Source organism: Lacerta agilis, chromosome 14, assembly GCF_009819535.1.
Source record: "Lacerta agilis isolate rLacAgi1 chromosome 14, rLacAgi1.pri, whole genome shotgun sequence".
Lineage (NCBI taxonomy): Eukaryota > Metazoa > Chordata > Lepidosauria > Squamata > Lacertidae > Lacerta > Lacerta agilis.
In genome coordinates this window covers 26,944,940-26,970,487 of record NC_046325.1, presented here as the reverse complement: position 1 = coordinate 26,970,487, position 25,548 = coordinate 26,944,940, and the positions used below count along the sequence as shown (strand labels likewise).

Sequence of the window (25,548 nt, the reverse complement as noted above, 5' to 3'; positions counted from 1 at the left end):
GCATTGAAGGCTAGGTTGGAGGGATATTTTGGCCAAAACCAGTTTGCTATTTGGAGTAGGGGCAAGCAAGGTGGGAGAACAGTCAAGGTTGAGATGGGAACAACCTGATAGACACGGCAGAGTTGAGCAGGGTTAGATAGTGGGAGAAATTGCTGGAGGGGGTTGTCATCCAGAGGAAGTTAAATGGACCAACTCGTGAGGGAGGTGTGTTTGTTACTCAAACTGGAACCTGGTATAAGTTCTCTGAAGTGTCACCAGTCCACAGAAACTGGTTTGGTTAGTAAAGAGGCCTGTGGGAGGACTGGGCCTCTTCTTCACCTGCTCAAACCTACTCCGTGTTTTCTTAACACAGTAACATTCCAGATGTTGATTGGTTGACTGAGTTTACTTACATGCTGCTTTCCCACAATGAGCCATGTCCAAAGCGGCTAACACCAAGCATTCAAAACACCGAAAGAGAACGTTGGAAATACAGATATACAAAATACAGAACGATAGCACTGACACAGAAAAGTAGAAGCTGAGTACAGTTTAATCTGAAATGGGAAATTTTCAAGGAAAATTCCCTGTTTTCCCCTGCTGGGTTGGATATAACAGGAGATTAGAACTTGGGGGAAGGGCCAGGGAAAGCGGACCAGCCTTGTAAACAGAATTCGCCATGCATAGGTTTGCTGCTGATTCGCAATTAGAACTGTTTGTTCTGCATGATAGATTAAGACCCAAACTCCCCAATGTGTGAAGCAGTCGGTGTCGCTCTTGCATAAAGTAGTATTTTGAATCACTTTGTCCAATTTATTGTGCCCAGCTCTTGAACGCTTTGTTCTGTTATGGAGACATAAGCACAGACTTGAGGTGGTTCTTTCTTATGCTTAATCCTTCAGCCAGGGCTGGATGTGCTCTGTGCATGATACATGATAAATTGCCAGCCAAGGAGGGTGTAGGGTAGAATGGGCAACACTCCTGGGTTCTGTTCATTCTGTGCTCCTGTGATCTCAACTTGCAAGTGCAGAATTGCATAAGTCAGCATCTTGAGAATCCCGGTGTTTGTTTTAGGTTTCTGGTGGGTTTTTGGTTTTATTTTTTAGATGTCATGCCGTTAAGTAGCCTTGAAAAATGAGTGGATAGGGCTCAGAAACGTCCAGTAGTTAGTGACCCTCTCTCTCATGGCTGGCAGAAAAACTCAAGATAGATTATGCAAAGGGAAGTGAGGGTATACATGCAAATGTGCTTTGTTTACAGAATTGAGCCAACCAATTTGTTGGTCTTGTAGGGAGCTGTGCAGTAATGGGAAGGAGCATTGAGCTTGGATGAGGAGACCAGGGTTCATATCCCTGCTCCTAAAACTAGGAAGACTGGTTGGCAGCATTGAGCAGCTTCTGTCTCTACCCGGAAGGCATTTGTGTGCAAAAATGACATATTCCCCATGAAAGCAAAACTTAGGAGTAGCACGGATACAAATGCAAAACATACCGCAGTGGGCCACTTAGATCTGTGGCCATTCTCAAAATGCTAACCAATCCTTGAGTGGGAGGCGCAACCCCATTCAGGACAGGTTGAGCAATTTCCTTACTGGGCCCAAAGCGAAATTTAGAGCATGCAGTGTCAGTCACTGAAAACCACACAGATCCCTTTTGAACTTTTGAGCCTTTCAGCAGTGGTTGCTTCCACTCAAGGTTTGTCCTTTCCTTAACGCTGCGAAGACTAGAAGGTTGAATCCTGGTATCCTCCTTGTATTCCTCCTTTTCCCGATTGTTACTATATTTGCAATGTCAAAAATGGCGCTCAATAAAAACTCTACAACTTTTACGGCAGCTGAAACACAAGGACTTTATACCCAATGCAAAGAGAGGCATTTAACAGGGGATTCTTTCTGTGCCTCCCAGTTATATTCTGTTACCTTTAGTGTATTCCCGCCATCGTCTTCCTTAATTCACTTTGTGCCATCTAGTGTCCTTCCCCAAAAGGTCCAGCGAGAGAACATGTCTCCATTAGGGCCATGTTTGTTCAGACATTTTACACATGTTTTTTCCCTCTTTGGTTGTTGTTCTTCCAGCTGTGACTGCACGAGCCTTCTCTTTCAAGAATGTGGCAAGCAGGGCCTGCTCTCCGAAGCCAACATGAACAACCTTATAGCCAAACGTAGGCTTATCTAGCTTTGCACAAAGGGGCGATAGGCTAGGTGCAGGGACAAAGAATGCAATACGTGGTGCCGTCGCAAGACGAAATTAATTCGTTTCGCAAGTGTTGTGTATAGCGGAAATTTCGTCTTGCAAAGCACGGTCGGAGGAAGCGTGGTTTTACGGGGGGAAAATTGCAAAACGTTTTCGTTTCTGAGATCGCGGCTATAGGGAAATTCGTCTATGAGTCATCCTTTCGTTAGCGAATGCCTTCGTCTAGCGAGGCATTCGTCTTGTGAGGTTCCACTGTATAGTGGTTGCTTCAGCATTTCCTGAGCTTCTGCCCTTTAACTTGTGGAGAAGAGGAAAGGAAGTTCTCGGATGCCTAACAACTGTCTTGAAGGCATTCCCCCAGCAGCTGTGGCATTATTCTCAGCTTCTCTAAAACCATGGCGAATGCATGCGATCAACTTAACAAGTGGTAAATGCAAGGAAGCTTGCCCATTTCTTAAATGTAAGCTTAAGAGTGCAAAGTGTACACAAGTGACTGTGGCAGGCTTTGTTTTAATCTGTGGCTGCTATGGCTTCAGCTTCATTTACTGACTTGCTCTGCTGCAGTGGGGGGAAGACATCGCCCTCTGTGCCTTGCGGCAGCATTTTGTCACTAGTTCTTTCTTTAGGGAAGTGGATGGTTAATACAGTATATTCCCACAGTCTTAAGGGTTTATTCATACTGATAATAGTGTTGTTGTTTCAAAGAGGCCAGTGAAACTTCTCGCCCTCGTCTTTCAAATTTTCTTTCTCTTAAGGGGAAAAAAATACGGCTTTTTTTTTTTTAAAGATTGCATTTGTTTAAGCTGGCAAAGTCATTAAATGCATTGCTTTTAAGCCTGCGAAGCGTCTGCTGGTCTTAATTTCACACCTTTTAAACTGGTTGGTGGTGCTGGGGGAATTGTATTCTCTCTCCCCACTCTGCCTCCCATCACACAGCACAAACTGACGCCTTAGCAAACAAACCCCCAGACACACTGTAGTAAGCTGACCATGCTGATTTAGTCTTGTTTTTTTTTTTTAATATGGATTGGCAAGGATGTACGTAGACTTTCCTTCCATTTTCTTTCAGTTTCTGCTCAGGGTATCCAGCCGCAAACAGCTTGTGAGTAGGAGTTCTGTTTGCATATTAAAGGTTGCTCCTCGACAAAATACACTAAAACATTTAAGTTAATTTTTTAATTAAAAAAAAAAACCTGTCAGAGGCTGCAGATATTTCAGCATGTTTAAATGATAAACAGCACTTGGAATGGATAAAAAACTCTTTAAAAAAAAAACTATGGTAAAAAAGCAGGGGAGACAAAAAATCTCACTTTGAAAGACAGCAGTAGCTGTGAAATGCTATAACTCAGGGACTGTCTTCCTTACTCCAGGTCATATTTGCCTGCCACAGATTACTAATACAGATGACCAGTTTATTAAGGTTGGGACTGCAGGCCTTCTTCACCTGTTCTTCCAAAAGCCCTGCAACCTTTTGCTCCACCTTTCCTTGAAATCCTTCTATTCTAGCTTGCCATTGCAAGAATTCTGTAGCTAAGAAATAATAGTTCCCGAGTTGGCTTCCCCACCCAGCCCCTCCACCACCCTCTCAGTTGCATTTCCTTTAGGCCATGTCTTTTTTAGATTGCGAGCCTGGAGACAGGGACTGTCCTGTCACCAATATATTACCGAAGAGTGAACAGAAATGTTTCAAATAAATAAGCTGTAAATGTGGGGGGAGCCTAGCCACATGACAAGGTCTTCAACTTTAGCACACGTTAGAATGAGCAGCAGCGGATGGGGCGAATCCCCCACCTTTTCTTTAATACAGACTGAGGATGGGATACCTACAGTTCTCCAGATGTTGGACAACAATTTACATCACCCCCTGACCATTGGCCACGCTGGCTGAATCTGATAGGAGTCGGAGTCCAAAAGCTTCCAAAGGGTTAAAGGTATAGACCATGCAAAACCATGGTAGAAAAAACTTTACCACTCCAGTCATTTTGTCATCTGCATTGAGCCCACAGGGACTAGGAAGTCTTGTTCTCTGAGAACCCACAGGTTAAATATGCAAGTTAACCTGAGTCAAACTCTCAGGAAATTAAAAGTTCATTGCCCTGAATTTTCATCAGAAGCTTATAGATTAGTGAATTTTGTACCGGTGGGTGGCCCTTATAGCAGAGCATTCCACTTTCATTAAAGAGCTCTTTAACCCTCTTATTTCAACTTTGGGTATTTTTCTTCTGACCTCACCCAGGACCGCTGATCGGGAACACGCACCACGTTAAAGTCTCCTGAGAATGCTAACATTCAACCCAACCCAGGCCTCATCCTGCGAGCAGAGCCCACCGTCACCAACATCCTGAAAGTAGGCACTAACCTTGTGATGGCATCTTGAACACAGAAACTGGATTACCTTTATTATTTTTAGTACTACTGCTGTAGTAGTCTTTGGTGCTACTGAGGCCTTGACACATGAGGGAATAGCTCTCACTGAACTTGGTGGGCCTTAACCTCTGTGTAGACATGCACAGTAGTTGTGTTTTAAAATGATTATGTTGGACTATGAGATTAAGGCTACAAACTGAACAACCCCACTTACCTGGAAGTGAAGCCCACTGAGTTCATTGCTATTTGCAATCCAAGTAGACATGGTTTGAATAGCACTGTAAATTAGGTTGAAAGAAAGTGTCTTGTCTCTGGCTGATAGCAGAGCTTCACGACTGGGGATTTGAACCTACCCTTGTGTATCCAAAGCGTATCAAATGATTTCAAGGCATTTTGGGGAAAGGGAACAGGGTACACAATACCTTGGACAGTGGTCAGCTGTTGGCACAAGAAGCCACTTGAGTAGTTTGCCTGTGCTTATATTAGAGAGAACACAGTAAAGCACACACTATTCTGTTGTTAGGTCACACCCTTGGGCTGTCACACATAATCTGTGTGGCTATGCCCTCTGGGACAAAGTGACACAGGAATTGGGGGTGGCACACAAACATTTACCAGTTAGCAAACAGCGTGACCCTAGACAGAACGGTATCTGAAAGTATGGTTTATTGGAGAAACAACTACCAGGTTTTGCTACTCTGAAGTTAAGTACAGCCAGGCACATTTTACAAGGCCTGACAACATTTATTGAACATGTAACCGAAGAAACATGGATAGACCCTCTCTGAAGTATACAATGCCTCTGGAAAGACATCCAAGAACTAGTCTTGGAAATGCAATCCAGATATATCTGTTAATTCTCTGAAGAACTTGGTAAGTTACACATTCTGTGTTTCCCCCCCTCTTAGTTGGTGCTTTGTTAATGTGTATTGATTGATTGTGACTTAGTCATATTTTTTCTTTTTAAAAGAATGGAACTGGAAACATTTCTGTGTTAATTCTTTCTAATATTGGACAAAGCCTTCACATAGTTCAGGGATTCCCAAACTGTGATCTGCGGACCACCATGGACTGCTGGCTGCGTTCAGCTGGACCACAGCATGCCCACATTCATCTTGATTTTAATTGTATTTTATTTCTTCTTTATTTCTCATACTGCATTTTTTTTTTGCATTACAATTTGAATTCTGTGAATGGTGATGAATACCCACGGGCATGTAGTTAAGTTGCTAAGAACGGATTTCTCTTTACACAATTCTCTGTAGTTTGTTCCTTGCCGGCTACCAATCGGAACCTTCATTGACTCAATTACTTTCTTTATTATATCTCTGCTACTCCAGACAATGGATTCAGATCACTCGAAAACCCAGAAGGGGCTGCTGGGCGTCTTGGGACATATGCTGTCCGGGAAGAGCTTGGATCTGTTGTTGGCAGCTGCAGCAGCTACAGGGAAGCTGAAGTCTTTGCCCGGAAATTTATCAAGTGAGTGGGTCTGGATATGATTGGCCACTGCCTCCTTTCAAGTTGGGGAGCTGGAGTCTGTCACTAGGTCACAAGAGTGTGCAAGTGCTAAAACACCCACCCACCCACACCCACCCGCTGTTCTTTAGAGCTGGAGCACACACAACTGGCCAATTAAAAAAAAAAGTCTTTATTAATAGTAAATAAAATAAAGTAAAATAGTAAAAATAAACAATGGGTATTAGCTCCGCCCAAGGCATGATGGGGAGCAGCAATGGCTGGGAAAAGATAGACAAAACATTTTACAAGGACAGGAAGGAATACCACGGACAGAATAATTGTCACACACAGGAGGAATAAGGATATAGTTTGAATGCTTCACTTACAGGTTTATAAATCATTTAATGTGTTAAGTCGAATAAATGTCATTAATATTACAGTTGTTGTATGATGGATTGTTATTTTGAATGGAATGTAATTGAGATGAATAAGATGTTGGAATGCAGAAACAAAGTAAATCATCAAACCATCAGTTCTAGCACATGTGAGGGGCCACCCAAATTTTATAATTTGACATTTGAATGATTGGGATTAGTAATTGTACTATGATTTGGCATTGTTATAATGAGGGTACCATTGGATTATTGTAATTGAAAACTAATAAAAATTATTGGGGGGGGGAGGTAAAAGAAAGTGAAGTAAAATAGTAAAATAAAGTGAAGTACATAAAATAGTACAATAGTAAAAAAGAGTAGCAAAATGAAATAGAACAGAACAGAACAGATAAACAACATGCTCCAAGGCTATAGTCTTACCCAGCCTTGCACTTTCAGTTCTGATCTTGGGAGAATGAAATATTGTGCTGTTGTCATTCAAAAGGAGCTTGCAAGGCTGATGTGCAACGGCTAAAATGCAGTTGAGCGTGTTGGAAGCTGTACCCCACCTCGCTTCTGTCTACATAGGATTCAGGCTGTTTTGAGATCCGCATCAGCACTTCCAGGCACAGTTCAGAGGGGGAACCATTGCACAAGGTGCCGGAGGTGTCGGAGTAAAGCGCCCCAGCTGTTAACAAGTTAAATATCACTGTCACGTACGAATCGCTCTTGATCTGGAGTTTGTTCTTCCCCCTTCCTCCCCCTGCAGAAACAATGAGGCGGGTTCTTAGAATTCCCATTTCCCATAGATGGGAACTGAGGTGGTGGCCGAAGCCTCGGTAGCATGGTAGGCTGACCTATCCCACAGCAAGAGCAGCATGAATGGTGTCAAATCAGCAGTTCCCGTTAATGTTTCTCTCCCCAGACACCTTGTGAAACACTACTCGTGACATGACATCACTGCATGTTGTGTTCCTCTGCCCTGGGAGTTGGGAAACTCGAAATACTGTTTGACATGGTGACTTAGATGTTGTTCAGTTTGGGGGCAGCCAAATACAGACCTGCTGCTTTCAATGGCAGCCATGTGGCTTCCCTAATGTTTAGCACTGGCCTTGGATCTAAGCCCGTAAACCAATCTATACTAACAGAACCACAGGTACTGTATGTATTTTAGCTGTAAGGCTATTTTGCTTTTCTAAATTCCTGCCAATGACAAGAGATCAACTCCCTGTCTCCATTCCTCTTCTTTTATTCCACTGCCCATCCCCATCCCCAATTCCATGTAAGGCTGCTGCATTTTTTTCTGAACCCATTTGTGTCTTAGCTGAAGGGGCTATTAGGTAGCCATTCACGAGGCTGTTAAACCTCCCACAAGTGGCTATTTTACAAGCACACTCAGGCCTTTCTGTACTTGAGCAAATCAAGCAAGATTGCAGGGTGGGGGTCTTCTCCCACCCGTTATTAGAAGCAAACAATTCTCCTGCAGGGTAAAGACAGATTTGTTTTTGATGTTGCTGTCAGGAGGGGGAACCGGGAGTGGGAGGTGGGGCTGGACTGTCTTTTGAGCCATGTGATGGTATATTTCTGTCATAAGACTCCTGTCTGAATAAATCTACTCTACTCCTCCACGTATAAGCTGCAAGCGTGAGAGCTCTAGCGCTGCAGTATAGCTGCTGTGCCCATGTGTAGTCCACACAAGTGTGGAATATGATGCTGTGTATGTAATTCGGCATCCTATGTGAAAGTTGAAAGCGAAAGGCTGTGCCATTCCAGAACTCGGGGCTTACTTTCAGCCAGAACTCACCGGAACTGAGTGTGTCTGAGTTTGGTGGGTTCTGTCACCTATGTGCCGCATTGCAGCAGCTCTGTAGCACTGCGGCACGGTGGTGTGCGGCAGAGGTTGCGGGTGGCATATCGGTGCGGCAGAGGATGGCGGCATAAGGCTCCGGAACTGGTGGTGAGGAGAGCGGGGCGAAGAAGAGAAGCTTTTTAGGGCGATCCCACCCCTAACAAAAGCTCAACAAATTGGGTGCTCCTCCTAAACAATTCCAGCACCTCTTTTATCCAGAAAAAAAGCCCTGCCAGAATGTCAAAATGTTTGCATTATGGGAACTTGGCTTGCTAGATGAGCCACATCTGGGTGGGAAAGGCCTGAATCTTTTTCAAAAGAGTAAAGGCAGACTAAGGCTGCATCCACACTGTATATTCTCAGAGCATATCTAAAACCTTCCCCATATTGGAACTGTAGCTTACCCACAGCAGAGCTACAATTCCCAGCACCCTTTACAAACACTAGTTCCCAGGATTCATTGTGAGAAGAAATGTGAATTAAATGTATAGTGTGTGCACAGCCTAAGAGGAGAAGAATGGAGCCGGGGAATGGCTAAAAAGGTTTCACCTTGATCAGATTGATACAAAAATGAAAGGATGGAGCAGCACCCAAATTCGAGTCCCACTTGAGATGTGCTTTTAGTCTTGCCAAGTTGCTGTCTTGGTTCTTTTTATCATCTGTGGAATGGGAATGATTGCGACCTACTTTTTAAGTTCGCATTGTGTTTTGCACCGCAAGGTGATCAACATTTTAGAAAGCAAAAAAAATTAATATGTGGGGGCAGTTACGATACTTGGTTTGGTTCCTTATGAAATAAATGCAGTCTTAGCTCATTTCCCCCCCTTTTCTGTTCCTTCACCTCTCATTTTAGGCTTAATGAACTAACCAAGCACATCAGCGGAGAAGGCTGTAAGTCCCTGTTGTCTTGCTTTATTTCTTTTCTCTTCAGTCTAATGTTACCGCAGCTCCTTCCTGAGGCTCTAGGTTTTTCGCGGGTTTACTGAAAAGTCTGGAGGGGGTGGGGAAGAATTGAAAGTGAGCCACAGTGCCTGGCAGCGTAGGCAGTGCCAGCGCAGCATTCCTGATGCAACAAGGGGGGCATTGAAGTTATGACTGGGGTCTCTTTGTCTTTTGGGCTACCACGTGCATCCTCCCGTTTCCCCACCACCCCTGAGAATAGTCACTTTGTGCTGCTTGGTGGGGGACCTCGGTCCTGGGAGGCGAAGGGTTAACTTGCAGCTGTGAGCTTGCCCTCCCTCTCCTCTCCTCTCCCCTTCCTTTCCTCCCCACAGTCCTCTGAGTGTCCATACAGCTCAAGTCCTTTGGATGGAGTGATGTGTGAATCCCACTTATCCCAAGATAAGGATTCTGAATGCATTTTGCATGTGATTAAATGCACAAAAGACCCTCTGACCTTCCATTGGACTGATGGGAAAGGGAGCTCTCTTTAGCCATTGGCAGTTTTGTTTCCTCCTTGTTCATTTTCAAGATGTTTAGAGGGCTTAGAAATTGTTAATCTTTGTCACACCCTCAAAAGGGTTTGATAAAAAGTGAGAAGCTGGAAAGGGGGGCCTGAGTCTGATTTTCATTAGGGATGTCCATTGCTCTGTTCTTGCTGCTTTCTATGATTACTAGAAGGCCAATGAATAGATAGGGATGCGGGTGTCGCTGTGGTCTAAACCACTGAGCCTCTTGGGCTTGCCAATCAGAAGGTTGGCGGTTCGAATCCCTGTGACGGGGTGAGTTCTTGTTGCTCTGTCCCAGCTCCTGCTAACCTAGCAGTTCGAAAGCACACCAGTGCGGTGGGAAGGTAAACAGTGTTTCCATGTGCTCTGGTTTCCGTCACGGTGTTCCGTTGCGCCAGAAGCATTTTAGTTATGCTGGCCACATGACCCGGAAAGCTGTCTGTGGACAAATGCTTGCTCCCTCGGCCTGAAAGCGAGATGAGCACCACAACACCAATAATCGAATCCGACTGGACCTAACCATCCAGGGCATCCTTTTAACATAGATAGATAGATACATGGGTTTTTTCGGGGGGGGGGGTGTCATTTATATACGCATGTTTGGAGGAAAGGCAGAGAAGAAAGATGCATGTACCGAAAGCCCAGTCAACAGCACTGTTTTCAGAAGGTGTCTAAAAGAAAGCAGGGTCAAGCCCTGCCGGACTTCTCTTGGCAAGGAGTTCCACAGGGCAGGGTCAGTGGTGCAGTGGAGGCATATGGGACGAGGGACTGCCAGAAGCGCCCCATCAAAGGCTGTCAGTGATCAATGTGGGTCATAAGGACTCAGGAATGGAAAGAAATGAAAAACCACAGAGCGAGAGAACTCTTGTGTTGGTACAGTGGACGAGAATGTAGTTGCAGAGCACTTCTTATGCATCAGATGTCGTTAATGGTCATAATAAATTACTGATATATCTCTTGTTGTTGTTGTTGTTGCTGTTGTTGTTGTGTGGACTTATCATTGTGGGTTTCCTCCCACTTCTCTAGCCAAAGCGGCGTCAGTCAGAGCGCTTCTCTTCGACATTTCCTTCCTCATGCTGTGCCATGTCGCCCAGACCTACGGCTCTGAGGTAGGGTCTTCTCTATGCTGTATACAATATGGGGGCAAGGGAGAGGTAATGGTGGAGGAAAGGTTCTCTGCATAGGCACAGAGATGTAAGTAAAGGGGGGTACCTTCCGAGCTTTCCACTCTCTTCTCCCCTCCACCCGTGAGGAATATTTTTAATTTGCTTTGAGTTTTGTCGTAAGCCACCCTGAGGACTTTGCAACAGGGTGCCATGAAAATGCCATTAATAAACAAATTGGGTGGCTAAAATCCTGACAGTGAGAGCTGATTCCAGGCACGGCAAACCAGGTCCCATGTTCATGCCCTGCATGTGTTGTTCTTTACCTCTCACTCACTAGGTGGCGCAGTTGCCGTGGTCTAGGGCAGGCATAGGCAACCTTCGGCTCTCCAGATGTTTCGGACTACAATTCCCATCATCCCTGACCACTGGTCCTGTTAGCTAGGGATCATGGGAGTTGTAGGCCAAAACATCTGGAGAGCCGAAGGTTCCCTATGCCTGGTCTAGGGATTCATGATGTCTCTACCCTGCCCAACCCCTTTGGCCGTCTCTCTTTCAGGTGATCCTTTCTGAAGCTGGTCCACCTGGGGAAGTGCCTTTCTTTGAGACCTGGATGCAGACCTGCATGCCAGAGGAAGGGAAGATCCTCAACCCTGATCACCCTTGCTTCCGGCCCGATTCCACCAAGGTGGAGTCTCTAGTTGCTTTGCTCAACAATTCGTCAGAAATGAAGTTGGTGTAAGTAGCTGCGCTAGAATAGCTTTGCCGAGGAATTGGTGTGCTAAAAATAGCGGGCTGAAGGTTCCCTCCTCTCCCGAGTGCCAGTCGCTTTCTTCATGCTGCAGGGCTGTTCGTTGTTTTCTCTGTCCATGCCGTAGAGCGGATTCCTAAACCTCTTGGCTTTCGATTTCTTAAAGCAGGTTTCTAGTCCTCTTGGTTGAACACAGGGCAGGCAGTCTCAACAGAGCTGTCTGATAGTTAAGATGTAGATTTTCTGTGCATCCCTTGCTGCTCCTGCCTCCTTCCTTATCCTGTATACATGGTTTCACCAACGTTTAAGTTTGGTGCCAACAAAACCTGAAAATGGTGCATAATTCTGCTTACTGGGGGAGGGAGAGACTGGAGCTCAGCCCTCTGCCACTTAGAAATCTTTGCTCAGCCCTCGCTTTTGAGCTTTTAGCAGGTATCGCTAATACGCTTTCAAGAGAAGAGGAGGCGGGTTTGGAATGGAGGTGGGGGCGTGATAATGGCTAATGATCTCCTATATTCCTGACCAGTTTTCCCCTTGATTCTTTCCCTCCCTGTATATCTTTGCATCTGAACAGACAGATGAAATGGCAAGAAGCGTGTCTGAGCATCTCTGCTGCTATTTTGGAGATCCTGAACGCCTGGGAGAACGGGGTTCTCACCTTTGAGTCCGTCCAGGTAATGACAAAGAGCAGACTTTTCTAGTGAGCCTTGTATACAAAGGAGATGTGTTGCTATTCACCACCACCATTCAGAAGCAAAAATCCCAATCGGGAATGGTGCAAAAACATTCTGGGCTGTACCATGCAACAGGGAGGCTGCGTGTTTCTCCCTTTATATAAAACCTCTCTGAAGAGAGAAAACTGTAGCAACAAACTCACTACACATTTCTGATGATTTGGTGTTATAGGCTTCTTCTTTCTCTTGCATCGGTACATGTGGGATGCATAGATGTACATGTGGGAGGGGTGGCTAATACCCCAGAGGACAGGATCACACTTCAAAATGACCTTAACAGATTAGAGAACTGGGCCAAAGCAAACAAGATGGATTTTAACAGGGAGAAATGTAAAGTACTACACTTGGGCAAAAAATGAAAGGCACAATACAGGATGGTGACACCTGGCTTGAGAGCAGTACATGTGAAAAGGATCTAGGAGTCTTGGTAGACCATAAACTTGACATGAGTCAACAGTGTGATGCAGCAGCTAAAAAAGCCAATGCAATTCTGGGCTGCATCAATAGGAGTATAACATCTAGATCAAGGGAAGTAATAGTACCACTGTATTCCGCTCTGGTCAGACCTCACCTGGAATACTGTGTCCAGTTCTGGGCACCACAGTTCAAGAAGGATACTGACAAGCTGGAACGTGTCCAGAAGAGGGCAACCAAAATGGTCAAAGGCCTGGAAACGTTGCCTTATGAGGAACGGCTTAGGGAGCTGGGTATGTTTAGCTTGGAGAAGATAAGGTTAAGGGGTGATATGATAGCCATGTTCAAATATATAAAAGGATGTCATATAGAGGAGGGAGAAAGGTTGTTTTCTGCTGCTCCAGAGAAGTGGACACGGAGCAATGGATTCAAACTACAAGAAAGAAGATTCCACCTAAACATTAGGAAGAACTTCCTGACAGTAAGAGCTGTTCGACAGTGGAATTTGCTGCCAAGGAGTATGGTGGAGTCTCCTTCTTTGGAGGTCTTTAAGCGGAGGCTTGACAGCCATCTGTCAGGAATGCTTTGATGGTGTTTCCTGCTTGGCAGGGGTTGGACTGGATGGCCCTTGTGGTCTCTTCCAACTCTATGATTCTATGAATTGAGAGTTGGAAGTGATCTTAGAACTACTGCTGCAGTTGCAGTATGTTTGGTATCCAAACCATCCCTCAATGAATGAAAAGTAAAAAATCTAGAGTCTCAACAGCTGCCTTCTTGCCTCACTTTCCCTCCTCCTCCTCCTCCCTTCCCCAGAAAATCACAGACAACATCAAGGGGAAGGTGTGCAGCATGGCTGTGTGCGCTGTGGCCTGGCTCGTAGCTCACGTCCGTATGCTGGGCTTGGACGAGAGAGAGAAGTCATTGCAGATGATCCGGCAGTTGGCAACTCCCCTGTATGGTGAAAACACCCTGCAGTTCTACAGTGAGAGGCAAGTAAGAGTCCAGGTAGCAAAAAACAGGATGTTAAGCTAAGGGTTTAAAATGTGAGGTAAAGGCTGCATCTGCAGGGCAGGATAACCTGCTTGTGTTCTGCTTTGTGCCCCCGGTGCGTGTTCTGCTTTTTTGTATGATTTCCATGCTGATATCATGTGTCTCATAAAACACACTGAATTAAGCATCCTGAAAGATCAGAGATAACTGGGAAGCGGCCCAGGCTTTTTGCTGCATGGAAAAAAATTCAAATACACTTAGGTTAAAGCATAGGGCTGATAATGCCAAGGTTGCGGGTTTGATCTCCGTATGGAACAGCTGCATATTCCTGCATTGCAGGGTGTTGGACTAGATGATCCTCAGGGTCCCTTCCGACTCTACCATTCTGTGATTCTATGGCTCCACAGGCAATACAGGTGATCAGCCACATCGGGCTACTCTGGCTACCAGGCCACACTGTCACTGTCCTGGGACAAAAACAACATCAGAGGGAACCTGCAACGTGAAACTGCTGAATTGCCACTCATTCATCTGGGTCTGAATGGAGACAATGGTTTCCTGTCCCAGAGCAAGTGTTAAATTTACACAGCAGTACTAAGATAGTTATGTTATTCCCCGATCACTGCTGCTCTGAAGGGTCATTTTGCAAATACTAAGCTCTGGTCAAAGATTCCTTCAGCACATTTTGTAGGCTGTTGTCTCCTTAGAGCTTCAACCCGATGCCTTTAGTTGACGTTGCTTGGAATTTGGGGGCATGAGCAACTTGGAGCTGCCGAAGAAGCCTTGATAAGGATGCAGGTTTAGGGTGGTCATACTTTATCCTTTTTTCTCTCCCCACCCCCCGTCCAGAGTGGTGATCATGAGTTCAATCCTTGAGCACATGTGTGCTGACGTCCTGCAGCAGACAGCTGCAAATATCAAGTTCTCAGCCACAGGGGTCATCACTATGCCCTACTGGAACTTCCTTCCTGCCAAGAAGCCAATCAAAGAGGTGCTGATGGGCGTCTTCTCCAAGGTGCTAGAGAAAGGCTGGGTGGACAGCCGATCAATCCACATCTTTGACACCCTTCTGCACATGGGTGGAGTCTACTGGTTCTGCAACAACCTTGTCAAGGTACGGGGCACGCGTGAGTGCTGCACTTTTCCAACAGCTAGAAAAAAAGACTTCACCTATTGGAGGCTTACGTTGTAAATGGTTTTCCTGAAATTGTTGTGAGTGCCATGCTTTAGCAGAAGATGTGGGTTGTAAATGCTTAATAAATAAGTGGAATAGCTTTGCTTTTCATAATACAGGTTGCTTTACCTAAGTGGTCAAAGGGCTCTGAATTTGTTCTGAAAACCCTCGCCCACTCTCCTGCAAGGCAGAAAAGATTTCTTTCTGCATTCCCAGTTGGGTGAGGCAAGACTGAAGCAGAGAGAGAGTGGCTTGCCTCTAAGTCACCCAGGGGATTCTCACAATGACGCCATGATTTGGATTCTTGGCCTCGTAGCTCATTAGCAGCTACATTCAGCCTAGATGAGGATACTCGGAATTGCAGTCTCCTGATGCCTGGCCTCAGCTGCATGCCTTCCTATATGCATATTTGAGAAGGACATGTGATCTAATTAGGAATAGTCAAGTCACATAATTCTAAGCTCACTCTCCCCCCCCCCACCGTTACATTGGCTACTACTACTACTATTACTGTTATTATTATTTACTTACACCCCACCCATATGACTGGGTTGCCCCAGCCACTGTGGGCAGCTTCCAACAGAATATAAAAAAGCAAAGAGGAACATCAAACATTAAAATGATACAGGGCTGTGTTCAGGTGTCTTTAGAACATCTGATGGGAGGGCGTTCCATAGGCCAGGTGCCACTACCGAGAAGGCCCTCCGCCTGGTTCCCTGTGGCTTCACATTTCTCAATGAGGGAACTTCCAGAAGGGCCTCGGAACTGGACGTCAGTGTCCAGGCTGAACGATGGAGACAGAGACAAAATGTCCACGGTGATGGACCCAGGTGGAACTGCAGAGCAGACAGATTCCAAAGGTTTAGGACCATGACAGACACAGCCCTGGGGGTATTTGTAGCTGCGTGTGGTGGACTGAATGCCTACTAAGTATATTCCCTGCTCTTAAGCCTCTGAGAGGTGGGCTTATGTGGGTCAAAATTATGCACCTCTCTCTACCTGCCCCCTCCACTTCTTTCTGTTGGGGATACTGCAATAGGAATGTTTCTTCTGCTGTGTTTAGTGGCACAGTGCTTTTCTATGGGGCTGTTTCTGACCACTGACAAAGTGTGGGTGAGAGAGAGTCTGTGTGAGTTTTGTCCGCGGCCCTATGCTGCCATAGGCTCCCAGAGTAGTTCAGCGCTCATGGCATTAAGCGAGGAGTAAATGTCGCTGTTCGTTACCTCTCTGCTCTTGTCACTTTCTGTCATCCTCTCTTCCCTCTCAGGAGCTGCTGAAAGAGACACGGAAAGAGCATGCAATGCGGGCTGTGGAGTTGCTCTACTCCATTTTCTGCCTGGACATGCAGCAGCTGACGCTCACCCTCCTCGGACACATCCTGCCCAATTTGCTCACAGACTCCTCCAAGTGGCATATGCTGATGGACCCTCCAGGCAAGGCTCTGGCCAAGTAAGAGATGAGCAGACAGGTCTTAATGAGCCCCAATTCTGTGCTGGTATTAAATGTACAAGCCAAAACTTGATGTAAAGTTAAGGACGCGGGTGCCATTTTTTCGCACCATTTATTCAGTTTCTGGTTGCCATGAGAAAGGGAAAAAATATTGAGTGCTGAAGCTTCCTGGGAATCCTGCATTCAGTAGTTACCAGGTAGCAGTGAGGTTACAGGGAACCAGACAAGAGGGCCTTCTCAGTAGTGGCGCCTGCCCTGTGGAATGCCCTCCCATCAGATTTCATGGAAATAAGCAACTATCTTACTTTTAAAGGACATCTGAAGGCAGGGAAGTCTTTAATATTTGGTTGGGAGCCGCCCAGAGTGGCTGGGGAAACACAGCCAGATGGGTGGTGTATAAATAATAAATTATTATTGTTGTTATTGCCCTGTACCCTTTCAGGCCATGAAAACTAGAGTCTTTCCTTCCTTCCTTCCTTCCTTCCTTCCTTCCTTCCTTTCTTTCTTTCTTTCTTTCTTTCTTTCTTTCTTTCTTTCTTTCTTTCTTGTGAAAGCATTTTGCTAAGCGCTTAAAAAAATGTCAAATAATGATAGCTGGAAGCAGGGAAGCAATAAGACATGGGAATTTAAAAAATGACCACAAATTGCAAATGCCGTTAGAGGCAGACTTTGGGAAAGAAACATGGGAATCCTTCCAGCCCATCTCCAAGGCCTTCCTAGAACGTCAAAGCTGAATTCCCACAAACACTAACAAGAAACATATCTTTATGCATCGAGGCAGTAAAAATGGCACAGTTTCACAACCCAAATGCAAGCTTCTAGGGTTCACTCCATTAAACCACAAGCTCGGCTTTTCTCATATTGCCCCAGCAATATGTTGTTTTCCTCCGTTGAGGCCGCCTTCCAAGCTTAGCATGTCATCTTGTTTGCTGGGGTAGCAGGGATGATGGGGTCCAGGGAGCAGAGTGGGAGTGGAAGAATGCATTTATTGATGTAAACTTAAGGAGACATTCTCTGATTACTAATCTCCTCCAAATACAATGCTAGTTTCTCTGTACTCCATATACGGTATGAGAATGTCATGGTTCGGGAAAACCCTCATCCAGTAGGAAAAAGCAAAAAATAAATAAATCAATCACTTGTCCTCCTTTGGAGCTGATGTGTGTTTCTTTTTCCATTAGGCTGTCTGTGTGGTGTGCCTCCAGCTCTTACTCCTCCCACAACAAGGGGCAGACTTCGGCTTGGCAGCGCAAGAGGCACCGAGAAGATATAGAGGTAAACTTCTGTTCCCACAAGGATATTGGGAAAAGGAAAATGGGCCGCAGTGGATTGATAAGTGCAATTGGAGTGGCAAGATTTGAAGAGGCGAGAAGAATGAATGGGGGAAGGACAATTGTGCAAGAAAGCAAACTTGTACAATTTTCAGTTGTAAAATTTAATTACGATTTTTCATTTTAAAAAATTAATTACAATTTTAAATTGTAAGTTTTGAGATTGTAGCAAAGGAATTGTCTTTCCCTGACCTCTAAGAACATTGAAAACCAGCAACACCTTGTTGGATCAGACCAAGGATTCAAATCAACTAGTGTTTTGTTTCCAGCAACAGGCAGTCAAGTTGCCTCCAAGAGGCTCAGAAACAGGGCATGGAAGTGACAACCTTCCCTTAATTTATGTTCCCAAAATCAATCTGGTATTGAGGTTCTTTTTCACTGCCATGACTAATAGCTGTTGATAGATGTGTCCTTCATGAATTTGTCAATCCTTCAATAAGGTGGTCTGATCGTGATTAGCTATCTCCCACCCACCCACACATATTGGCTTTATTCAAGGTGATGACACTATATATACCGTATTATATATTATAAGATGCCCCCTATTTTGGGGGACTCAAAATTAATAAAATGGGGGGAGATGACGTGGAGTTGTTGAGCTTTTTTGGGGGAGGATTGCCCAATGTTGTTGAGCTTATTTTTTGCGGGGGATGCAGTAAATCAGTATCCCGACAAACGCTGGCGGCCGCTCGCATCGCAGAAGCCTATTCTGCCCAGTCGTCAACAGCAGCCGGAAATCGCCCGCCCAGTTGCTGCAGCGGCCCTTGACGCAGCAACCAATCACCTACCCTGTTACCACAGCACCAGCCAACAATCACCCACAAAATCGCTCCTGACAAGCTGCAGCTTGCGGCTACAACCAATCAACCACCCCCCCCCCTGTGCACTATCTGCATATAAGACACCCCCCTTTTTCAACATTATTTTAGAGTAAAAAAAAAACCTTGTCTTATACATGGAAAGGTATGGTGTGTGTGATCATAATATTATATTCACATTTACAAACAAACATTGAGCAAACAAATAAAAGAATTCCCATAAGTTCCCTTGGACTTCTCCCTTCCCCTTTGTGGGTCCTTATGTTAACTTTTTTCTCCTGCATCTTCTCTGTTAATCCAGTTCTATTAAATATCCAATAAAACCATAGTCTAACGTTAGACTGCAAGCGTCATTGCAGTCCTACTAATAGTTTTAATTGTTTACAGTGATTTTTAAGGTAAATTATGCATTTTCCCCATTCCTTATTAACATTTTGGTCTTTCTGATTCCTAATTCTTCTGGCCAGTTTTGCCAGTTCTACATAGTCCCATCAGTTTATTCTGCCATTCTGTGGTTAGCTATCTTTTTGCTCAGCTCACAACTTCCTTGACTTACTAAATAACACACTGTGCGGCGTGTGCCTGTTGACTTATATTGCTAGTTTGGTCTGCTTTCTGTTTCCTTATGGGAAGGATCAACAGGCAACTCCCTTACCATGTAAGTGCTACCCAGCTCTCCTTTTCTGAGATTTCACAAGGCCCAGCCAGCTCACTTTCAAGCCATATGAATTAGAAACTTGTTGCCTTTTTAAAAATGGAAGCTGAAATGTTCTGCACAGGCAGACTGCATGTGTAGCATCTCGGACTGCATGCAACCCTGTCTGAAACAACTTCAGACTTTAGTTTTCCTTACTTGCTTGCATCTTAAAAAATATATGCAGATCCCTGAAATATGAACCTTTTTATGTTACCAAAGTGACTCCTATGTCCGCTAAGCTCTTGGGAACTTCACCAAAGTCCATGCATTAAAGAATGTGGCTCTGCAGTGTCAGAAATCCCAAAAACAATTATTAGTAAGTGAGCACACAGAGAATAAAAGTTCTGTTTGAAAACAAGAGGTGTGGCACACAGGAGAACCGGAAGGTCATTTTTTTTTTCTCATTCTATCTCTTGCTCGCTCCCTGGATGCTTCTTCAGCTGATCCAGTGAAGGAGAAGAACCATAGCTCAGCAAGAGTGCCGTATTTTTCTGTCTATAAGACGCCCCCATATATAAGACGCCCCCTATTTGGAGGACTCAGATTTAAGAAAATGAGGGGAGATGTATCCGTGTAAGATGTCCCCTAATTTTTGACATTATTTTTTAGGGGGGAAACCTAGTCTTATACATGGAAAAATACAGTATATACTTAGGTTGAAGGTGGCCCAAGTTTCAGTCTTCAGCATCTCCTGGTTGGACTGCGAAAGACTTCTGCCTGAATTCTTGGAGAGACATTGCAAGTCAGGGTAAAAAACACTCTGCTAGGCAGACCGACAGTCTGACCTTGGTACAAAGCAAGCTTCCAGGCTGGTGACTGGGACTGGCCACTGAGACCATATATAACACCGGTCCTAAGAGACCTACATTGGCTCCCAGCACGTTCCCGAGCACAATTCAAAGTGTTGGTGCTGACCTTGAAAGCCCTAAATGGCCTCGGCCTAGTATACCTGAAGGAGTGTCTCCACCCCTATTGTTCAGCCTGGACACTGAGGTCCAGCGCCAAGGGCCTTCTGGCGGTTCCCCCACTGTGAGAAGTGAAGCTACAGGGAACCAGGCAGAGGGCCTTCTTGGTAGTGGCGCCCGCCCTGTGGAACGCCCACCCATCAGATGTCAAGGAAATAAACAACTATCTGCCTTTTAGAAGACATCTGAACGCAGCCCTGTTTTGGGAAGTTTTTAATGTTTGATGTTTTATTGCTTTATTATTATTATTATTATTATTATTATTATTATTATTATTATTATGTTGGGAGCAGCCCAGAGTGGCTGGGGAAATCCAGCCAGATGGGTGGGGTATGTATGTATGTATGTATGTATGTATGAATAAATAAATAAATAAATAAATAAATAAATAGTTGTTATTATTATTCCTCTGTTTCCATGAGATCAGTGTGCAAAAGCAGCTTGTCACATTTGCAAATGGAATAGACATTTTACAAACAAGAGGAGGGATAGCATCGCACTACAGTGGCTCTCTGGCACCTCTACCTCCTTCTTTTAAATATGTTGATGAGAAATGGAGTATGTGAATCATCCTTAAATCATTTTTGGTTTTTTTTAGAGAGGCAAAGGTAGGAGAGTACAAGCCCATACAGGAGTGACAAAATCAGGACCAGGCCGCCTTATTCCTGGTTGTGTTTATCAGTAACCGCAATGGACTCTTTTCTGTCCTTTTGGATTTCTTTTCCAGGATTACACCAGTCTCTTCCCGTTGGATGATACCCAGCCTTCCAAACTGATGCGCCTGCTCAGCTCCAATGAGGAAGACACCAGCATCCTGTCTAGCCCCAGTAAGTGGAATCATGGTGAGAAAGCTTTTCCTGGAATTAATATGCGTCCAAACAGGCTCCCTGGAAAAGACAGGCCAATCTGGAATCCATTCTAAACCTGTCTAGAGCTCATTCCACTTTCTCTCCTTTGTATCATGTCAAAACAACAACTTCTCCCCATCTAGGAGGATTCAGATTAGATGGATCTATTTCAGAAGTCGACAACCTAAGCTCTGCGGGCCGGTTCCGGCCCGAATGGGTTCTGGATCCGGCCCGCGGACAGTCCAGAAATCACCGCATGGTTCTGATTCATATCATTTGTGTTGCACCATTTTTTCTCTGGAAATCACTTCTGCGCAGGTGTGATTTCCGGCATCTGGGCATGCGCAGATGTGGTTTCTGGTGTCACACTGCGCCGGTCCAGTCCACGGACAATCTCCAGTGGAGTGATCCAGCCCATTCCCGGTAAGCCTTGCCGACCCCTGATCTATTTAAAACATTTAATATTTTGCCTTTTTTAAAAAAGTTATTTATTGTGAACTGTGCTTCCTCCAAGATAGTAAGTAAATAGGTATAAGCCACAGGGAATGAATGTGGGGATTACTTTGTTTGCTTCAGGGAAAATTTAGGTGTGCTGTTTGGTAGAGGCGTCAGAGCTCAACGTAGGTCATGTGCCAATGCAGCTCCTCGGCAATCTAGCAGTTCTGGCCCTTCCTGGATGTTTCTACACATCATTTTGATTTTTATTGTGCCCCCTGGGAGGGTATGCTACCAGGAGCATGTAAAGGTAAAGAATCCTACCTTGCTGACTTTTTAAAAGTTAAGGATAGCAGTGCAGCACAGGACACTGTCAGCTGTGGAAGTGTCCAAAACCGTGTCTGGCTCAGCGTAGGCATCCAACTCGGATGGAAGAATCTCTTGATATGAAGGAAGAGATGACGCAGGAACTAAAAACCAAAAACTACTAGATGGCAAGAAGACAAAAGTCCCCACCAGAGAAAAATGGCAGGTTAAGTTGATGGATTATGCTGAAATGGCAAAAATGACTGGAAGAAATTAGGAAGATCAAAATTTCAATAAGGAATGGGGAAAATTTATAATTTATCTTAAAAAACCATTGTGGAAACAGCTAAAACCATTAGTCGAATTGGAATAATACTTGTAGCTTAATGTTGAGTTTTGGATATAATGGAGATGTAAAAGATTTGGGTTATTATAAAACAGTGTTTTTCAACCTTTTTGGGCAAAGGCACACTTGTTTCATGAAAAAAATCACGAGGCACACCACCATTAGAAATTGTTAAAAAATTTAACTCTGTGCCTATATTGACTATATATAAAGTAATTATCTTGAATTTTTCAATTTTTCCCACGGCACACCAGGCAACATCTCGCGGCACACTAGTGTGCCGCGGAACAGTGGTTGAAAAACACTGTTATAAAAGATACAGGAGGAAATGGTTAACACAAGGACCCACAAAGGGGAGGAGGGAAGTTCAGGAGATTCTTTGAAATCTTGTTTTTATGTTGGTAGCTGGATAATTGACTGTAAAACTTTAAACTGAAAAACTAAATATTTTTTTTTAAAACTACTTAGAAAGAACTGAGACCTGGATGGGCTGTGTCCAGGAGGAGGTATAAAAGCTAGTACAGTAGAACCTCGACTTACCACTGCCCCTACTCGCAAATAATTTGACTCGCGACCGCGGCAAACCTGGAAGTAAATACCAAGTTTGCCGCGATTCGTGCACACGCAGAAGCGGCATTCGGTGGCAGCGCCATTCTGGTAGAACGGTGCTTCTACCAGGATCAACTCATGAACGGACCTCCGGAACTGATTCCGTATCTGAGTAGAGGTTTGACTGTAAAAGGTGCTTCGTGCCACAAATGCCACTTGGGCTTTCTGTGTTCTGGAGGACCAAGAGCCACATGCAAAGAGAAAGGCCACTTTCCTATGCAGCTCCAGTTATCGGCTTACAGATGAGAACCAGGAGATCAAATCAAAATCGAAAATTCTTTCTAGTAGCACCTTAGAGACCAACTGAGTTTGTTCCTGGTATGAGCTTTCGTGTGCATGCACACTTCTTCAGATACGCAAGGAGATCAAATGATCAGTAACTTTGTCAATAAGGGACACTGGTGACCTCTTGTTTATGGATATGGAGAACATCACTGCTCATCACCTTGGATTCTTGCCCAGTGATTCAGAGATCTTGCTTTTGTATATTTCCATTGTTCTTGAGGCCCGTGATTTCCCTTTATTTCGTTATCCTTTTGTTTACTTTGGTCTACATAACAATGCAACTGGGGAGTTTTCTCCCCATAATTCCTCCTGTCATAGCAGTGAGTTGGCACATCCGTGTTTCCTCTCTGATTTGCATACGAGAATATTTACAACCAAGCCTCTATCCCTGATCCACCTATGAATCAGAGGGAGTGTTGGAATTCCCCCCCCCCCCCAGCGTCATTGCATCCAATTCCACTCTCAGAGCAATTCCATGGCAGAGTTGTGGAAATGTATAGAGAAGGTCTGTGAAACCTACCGTCCAAGGCTGGACTGCTTTGCTTTTAAACACTTGGTGGTACAGTTGATTTTGTAGCCTATCTTTATACATTCCTCAGTTATACCACATAGAACAGATCTGGGCACAATTGGCACTGGATTTAACAGTTGACCAATCTCCGTGTTCATTTCTTCTTGAAAAAAGAAGAAGTTTCTATTCCTCTTGGGATACTTGCAGCAGGTGCTCAATTACACCTTGTTCATTTTTCTTTTTTTAGTGTTCTAACATGCAGTGTGGTAAGATGAAGTTAAATCTTTACATTTATATAGTGCAGGGGTGGGGAACTGGTTATAACTAGTGGGCCAGATCATTTCCCCTCTCTCTCCCAACAGCCAGGTCCAAATTTGACAAGTGGGCATTGCCACCACCTGTCATTCATCTGACATCACACAATGATATCAGGTGACCCTTATTTGCCCACATGGTTTGAAATCAATGTGCTGGCAGAGGGACAGCCTTCAAAGTGCCAGTGATTAACTGATTGTTGGGTCTTGGGAATCCCTTTGCAAACTCCTCTGGAAGACTGTTGATCTTGCTGGATCTTGATGAACACTTCAGGACTTGATGATCAGCTGATTCTTCCAAAGCCCTGTGCACAGGGCTTTGCTAGTGCCACCAATCAACTGATCGCCAACGCTGCAAACCCCCATTTGGCTTGAGCCAGGTCTTTATGCATCCCATACCTGACATCATATGTTACATCAGATGTAGGGCTTGTCCAAAATGGCCTCACAAAACAAATTGGGGGCAGTGGGCTGACAAGCCTAATTATGCCTGCAGGCTGGAGCTTTCCCAACTCTTACAGACTGCTTTCATATGCCCAAATTCTTTCACGTACATTACTAGGTTGTAATCCTTCCAATAGTCGTGCGTAGTAGGCAAGTGCTCTTATCCCCATAATGCAAATGTGAGGCTATTGCCCGAGAGAAAATGGCTTGAGGCCTTGCGGAGGTATCGTACATTGAACACTTGGAAATACTAAATTGTGTTGTTAGTTTAGTGTAACGTTGTTGAACATTAGGATGGCAATCCAACATGATCAAAGTGACTTGCCAGAAACCTGCTGCTGCTGCTGCTGCCATCTTGTCATCCCAAGCTCCTCAGGCAACCATTAGAAAAGGGAAGGAAGGTCCAATTCAAAGGCATTTCCTGTTTGGGACGCAAGTAGTTAACCTTGCATGCCGAGGTACCGGTCACCAAGCTCTGGTTTTTTCTCCACTTTCAGCAGACCGCACGATGAGCACTTCGCTGTCTGCCTCGCAGCTGCACACAGTCAGCATGAGAGATCCTCTCAACAGAGTCCTAGGTAAGCCTCTTCAGTCCTAGCTAAGCAGAGGGGAAAGTTATAGAAGCAGGCCAGGAACCCAGCTGGCTTGGTTGAAATGTAGCTCAGTTTATGTGAGGCTTCATTTGATGATCACCAGGGGCTCAACTATGAAACCTGCTTTTGAACGTTTCATGGAATGATAGAGGCGGAAGGGGTCTTTGAAGTCATCTAATCCAACCCCCCCTATCAATGCACGATCTGCAGTGCAGAATAAAACGACGGCATCCCTGCCAGGTGGTCATCCAGACTTCGCTTAAATCAAAGCAGGGGAACCTATCCCCTCCTGAGGCAGTCTGTTCCACTGTCAGGTAGCACTATGTTAAATCTCTCCAGTACCATGAACTCCCTGCTTGGTGCCCTTGGGCAAGCCACAGCCTGCCAGCGTGCGGTTACTGATGTTGACATAAACTGAATCTGGGACCTCGTGGCTGCCAAACGAAAACCTGTTGGAGATATAACTGCAACAACAGCACTTTGCGGGGTTCTTGTAAGGATCACAGAGAAAAGATGCACTTGAAATTCTATCTATAGATATAGATGCATGTATGTATGGTAAATATTACTGTTAACATTATTAAAGTTGTACCTTGGAAGTCGAATAGAATCCGTTACGGAAGTCTGTTCGACTTCCAAAGCGTTCAACTTCCAAAGCAAAGCTTCTGATTGGCTGCAGGAAGCTCCTGCAGCCAATCGGAAGCTGCAGAAGCCCCATTGGACGTTCGGCTTCCAAAAGAACGTTCGAAAACTGGAACACT

General features: G+C 44.8%; 1 protein-coding gene across 1 annotated transcript in view; it reads left to right on the top strand.

Moving 5' to 3' along the window:
* MED24 (mediator complex subunit 24) overlaps positions 1-25,548 on the top strand; it is a 53,782-nt gene that overhangs the window by 25,559 nt on the left and 2,675 nt on the right. The window contains 15 exon segments of the mRNA XM_033169167.1: positions 2,054-2,143; positions 4,408-4,430; positions 4,433-4,518; positions 5,879-5,996; positions 5,999-6,020; positions 9,076-9,113; positions 10,697-10,779; positions 11,333-11,511; positions 12,099-12,198; positions 13,486-13,661; positions 14,512-14,776; positions 16,104-16,285; positions 17,467-17,560; positions 20,824-20,923; positions 24,692-24,772. Of these exon segments, the coding sequence (XP_033025058.1) occupies positions 2,054-2,143; positions 4,408-4,430; positions 4,433-4,518; positions 5,879-5,996; positions 5,999-6,020; positions 9,076-9,113; positions 10,697-10,779; positions 11,333-11,511; positions 12,099-12,198; positions 13,486-13,661; positions 14,512-14,776; positions 16,104-16,285; positions 17,467-17,560; positions 20,824-20,923; positions 24,692-24,772 (1,637 nt within the window).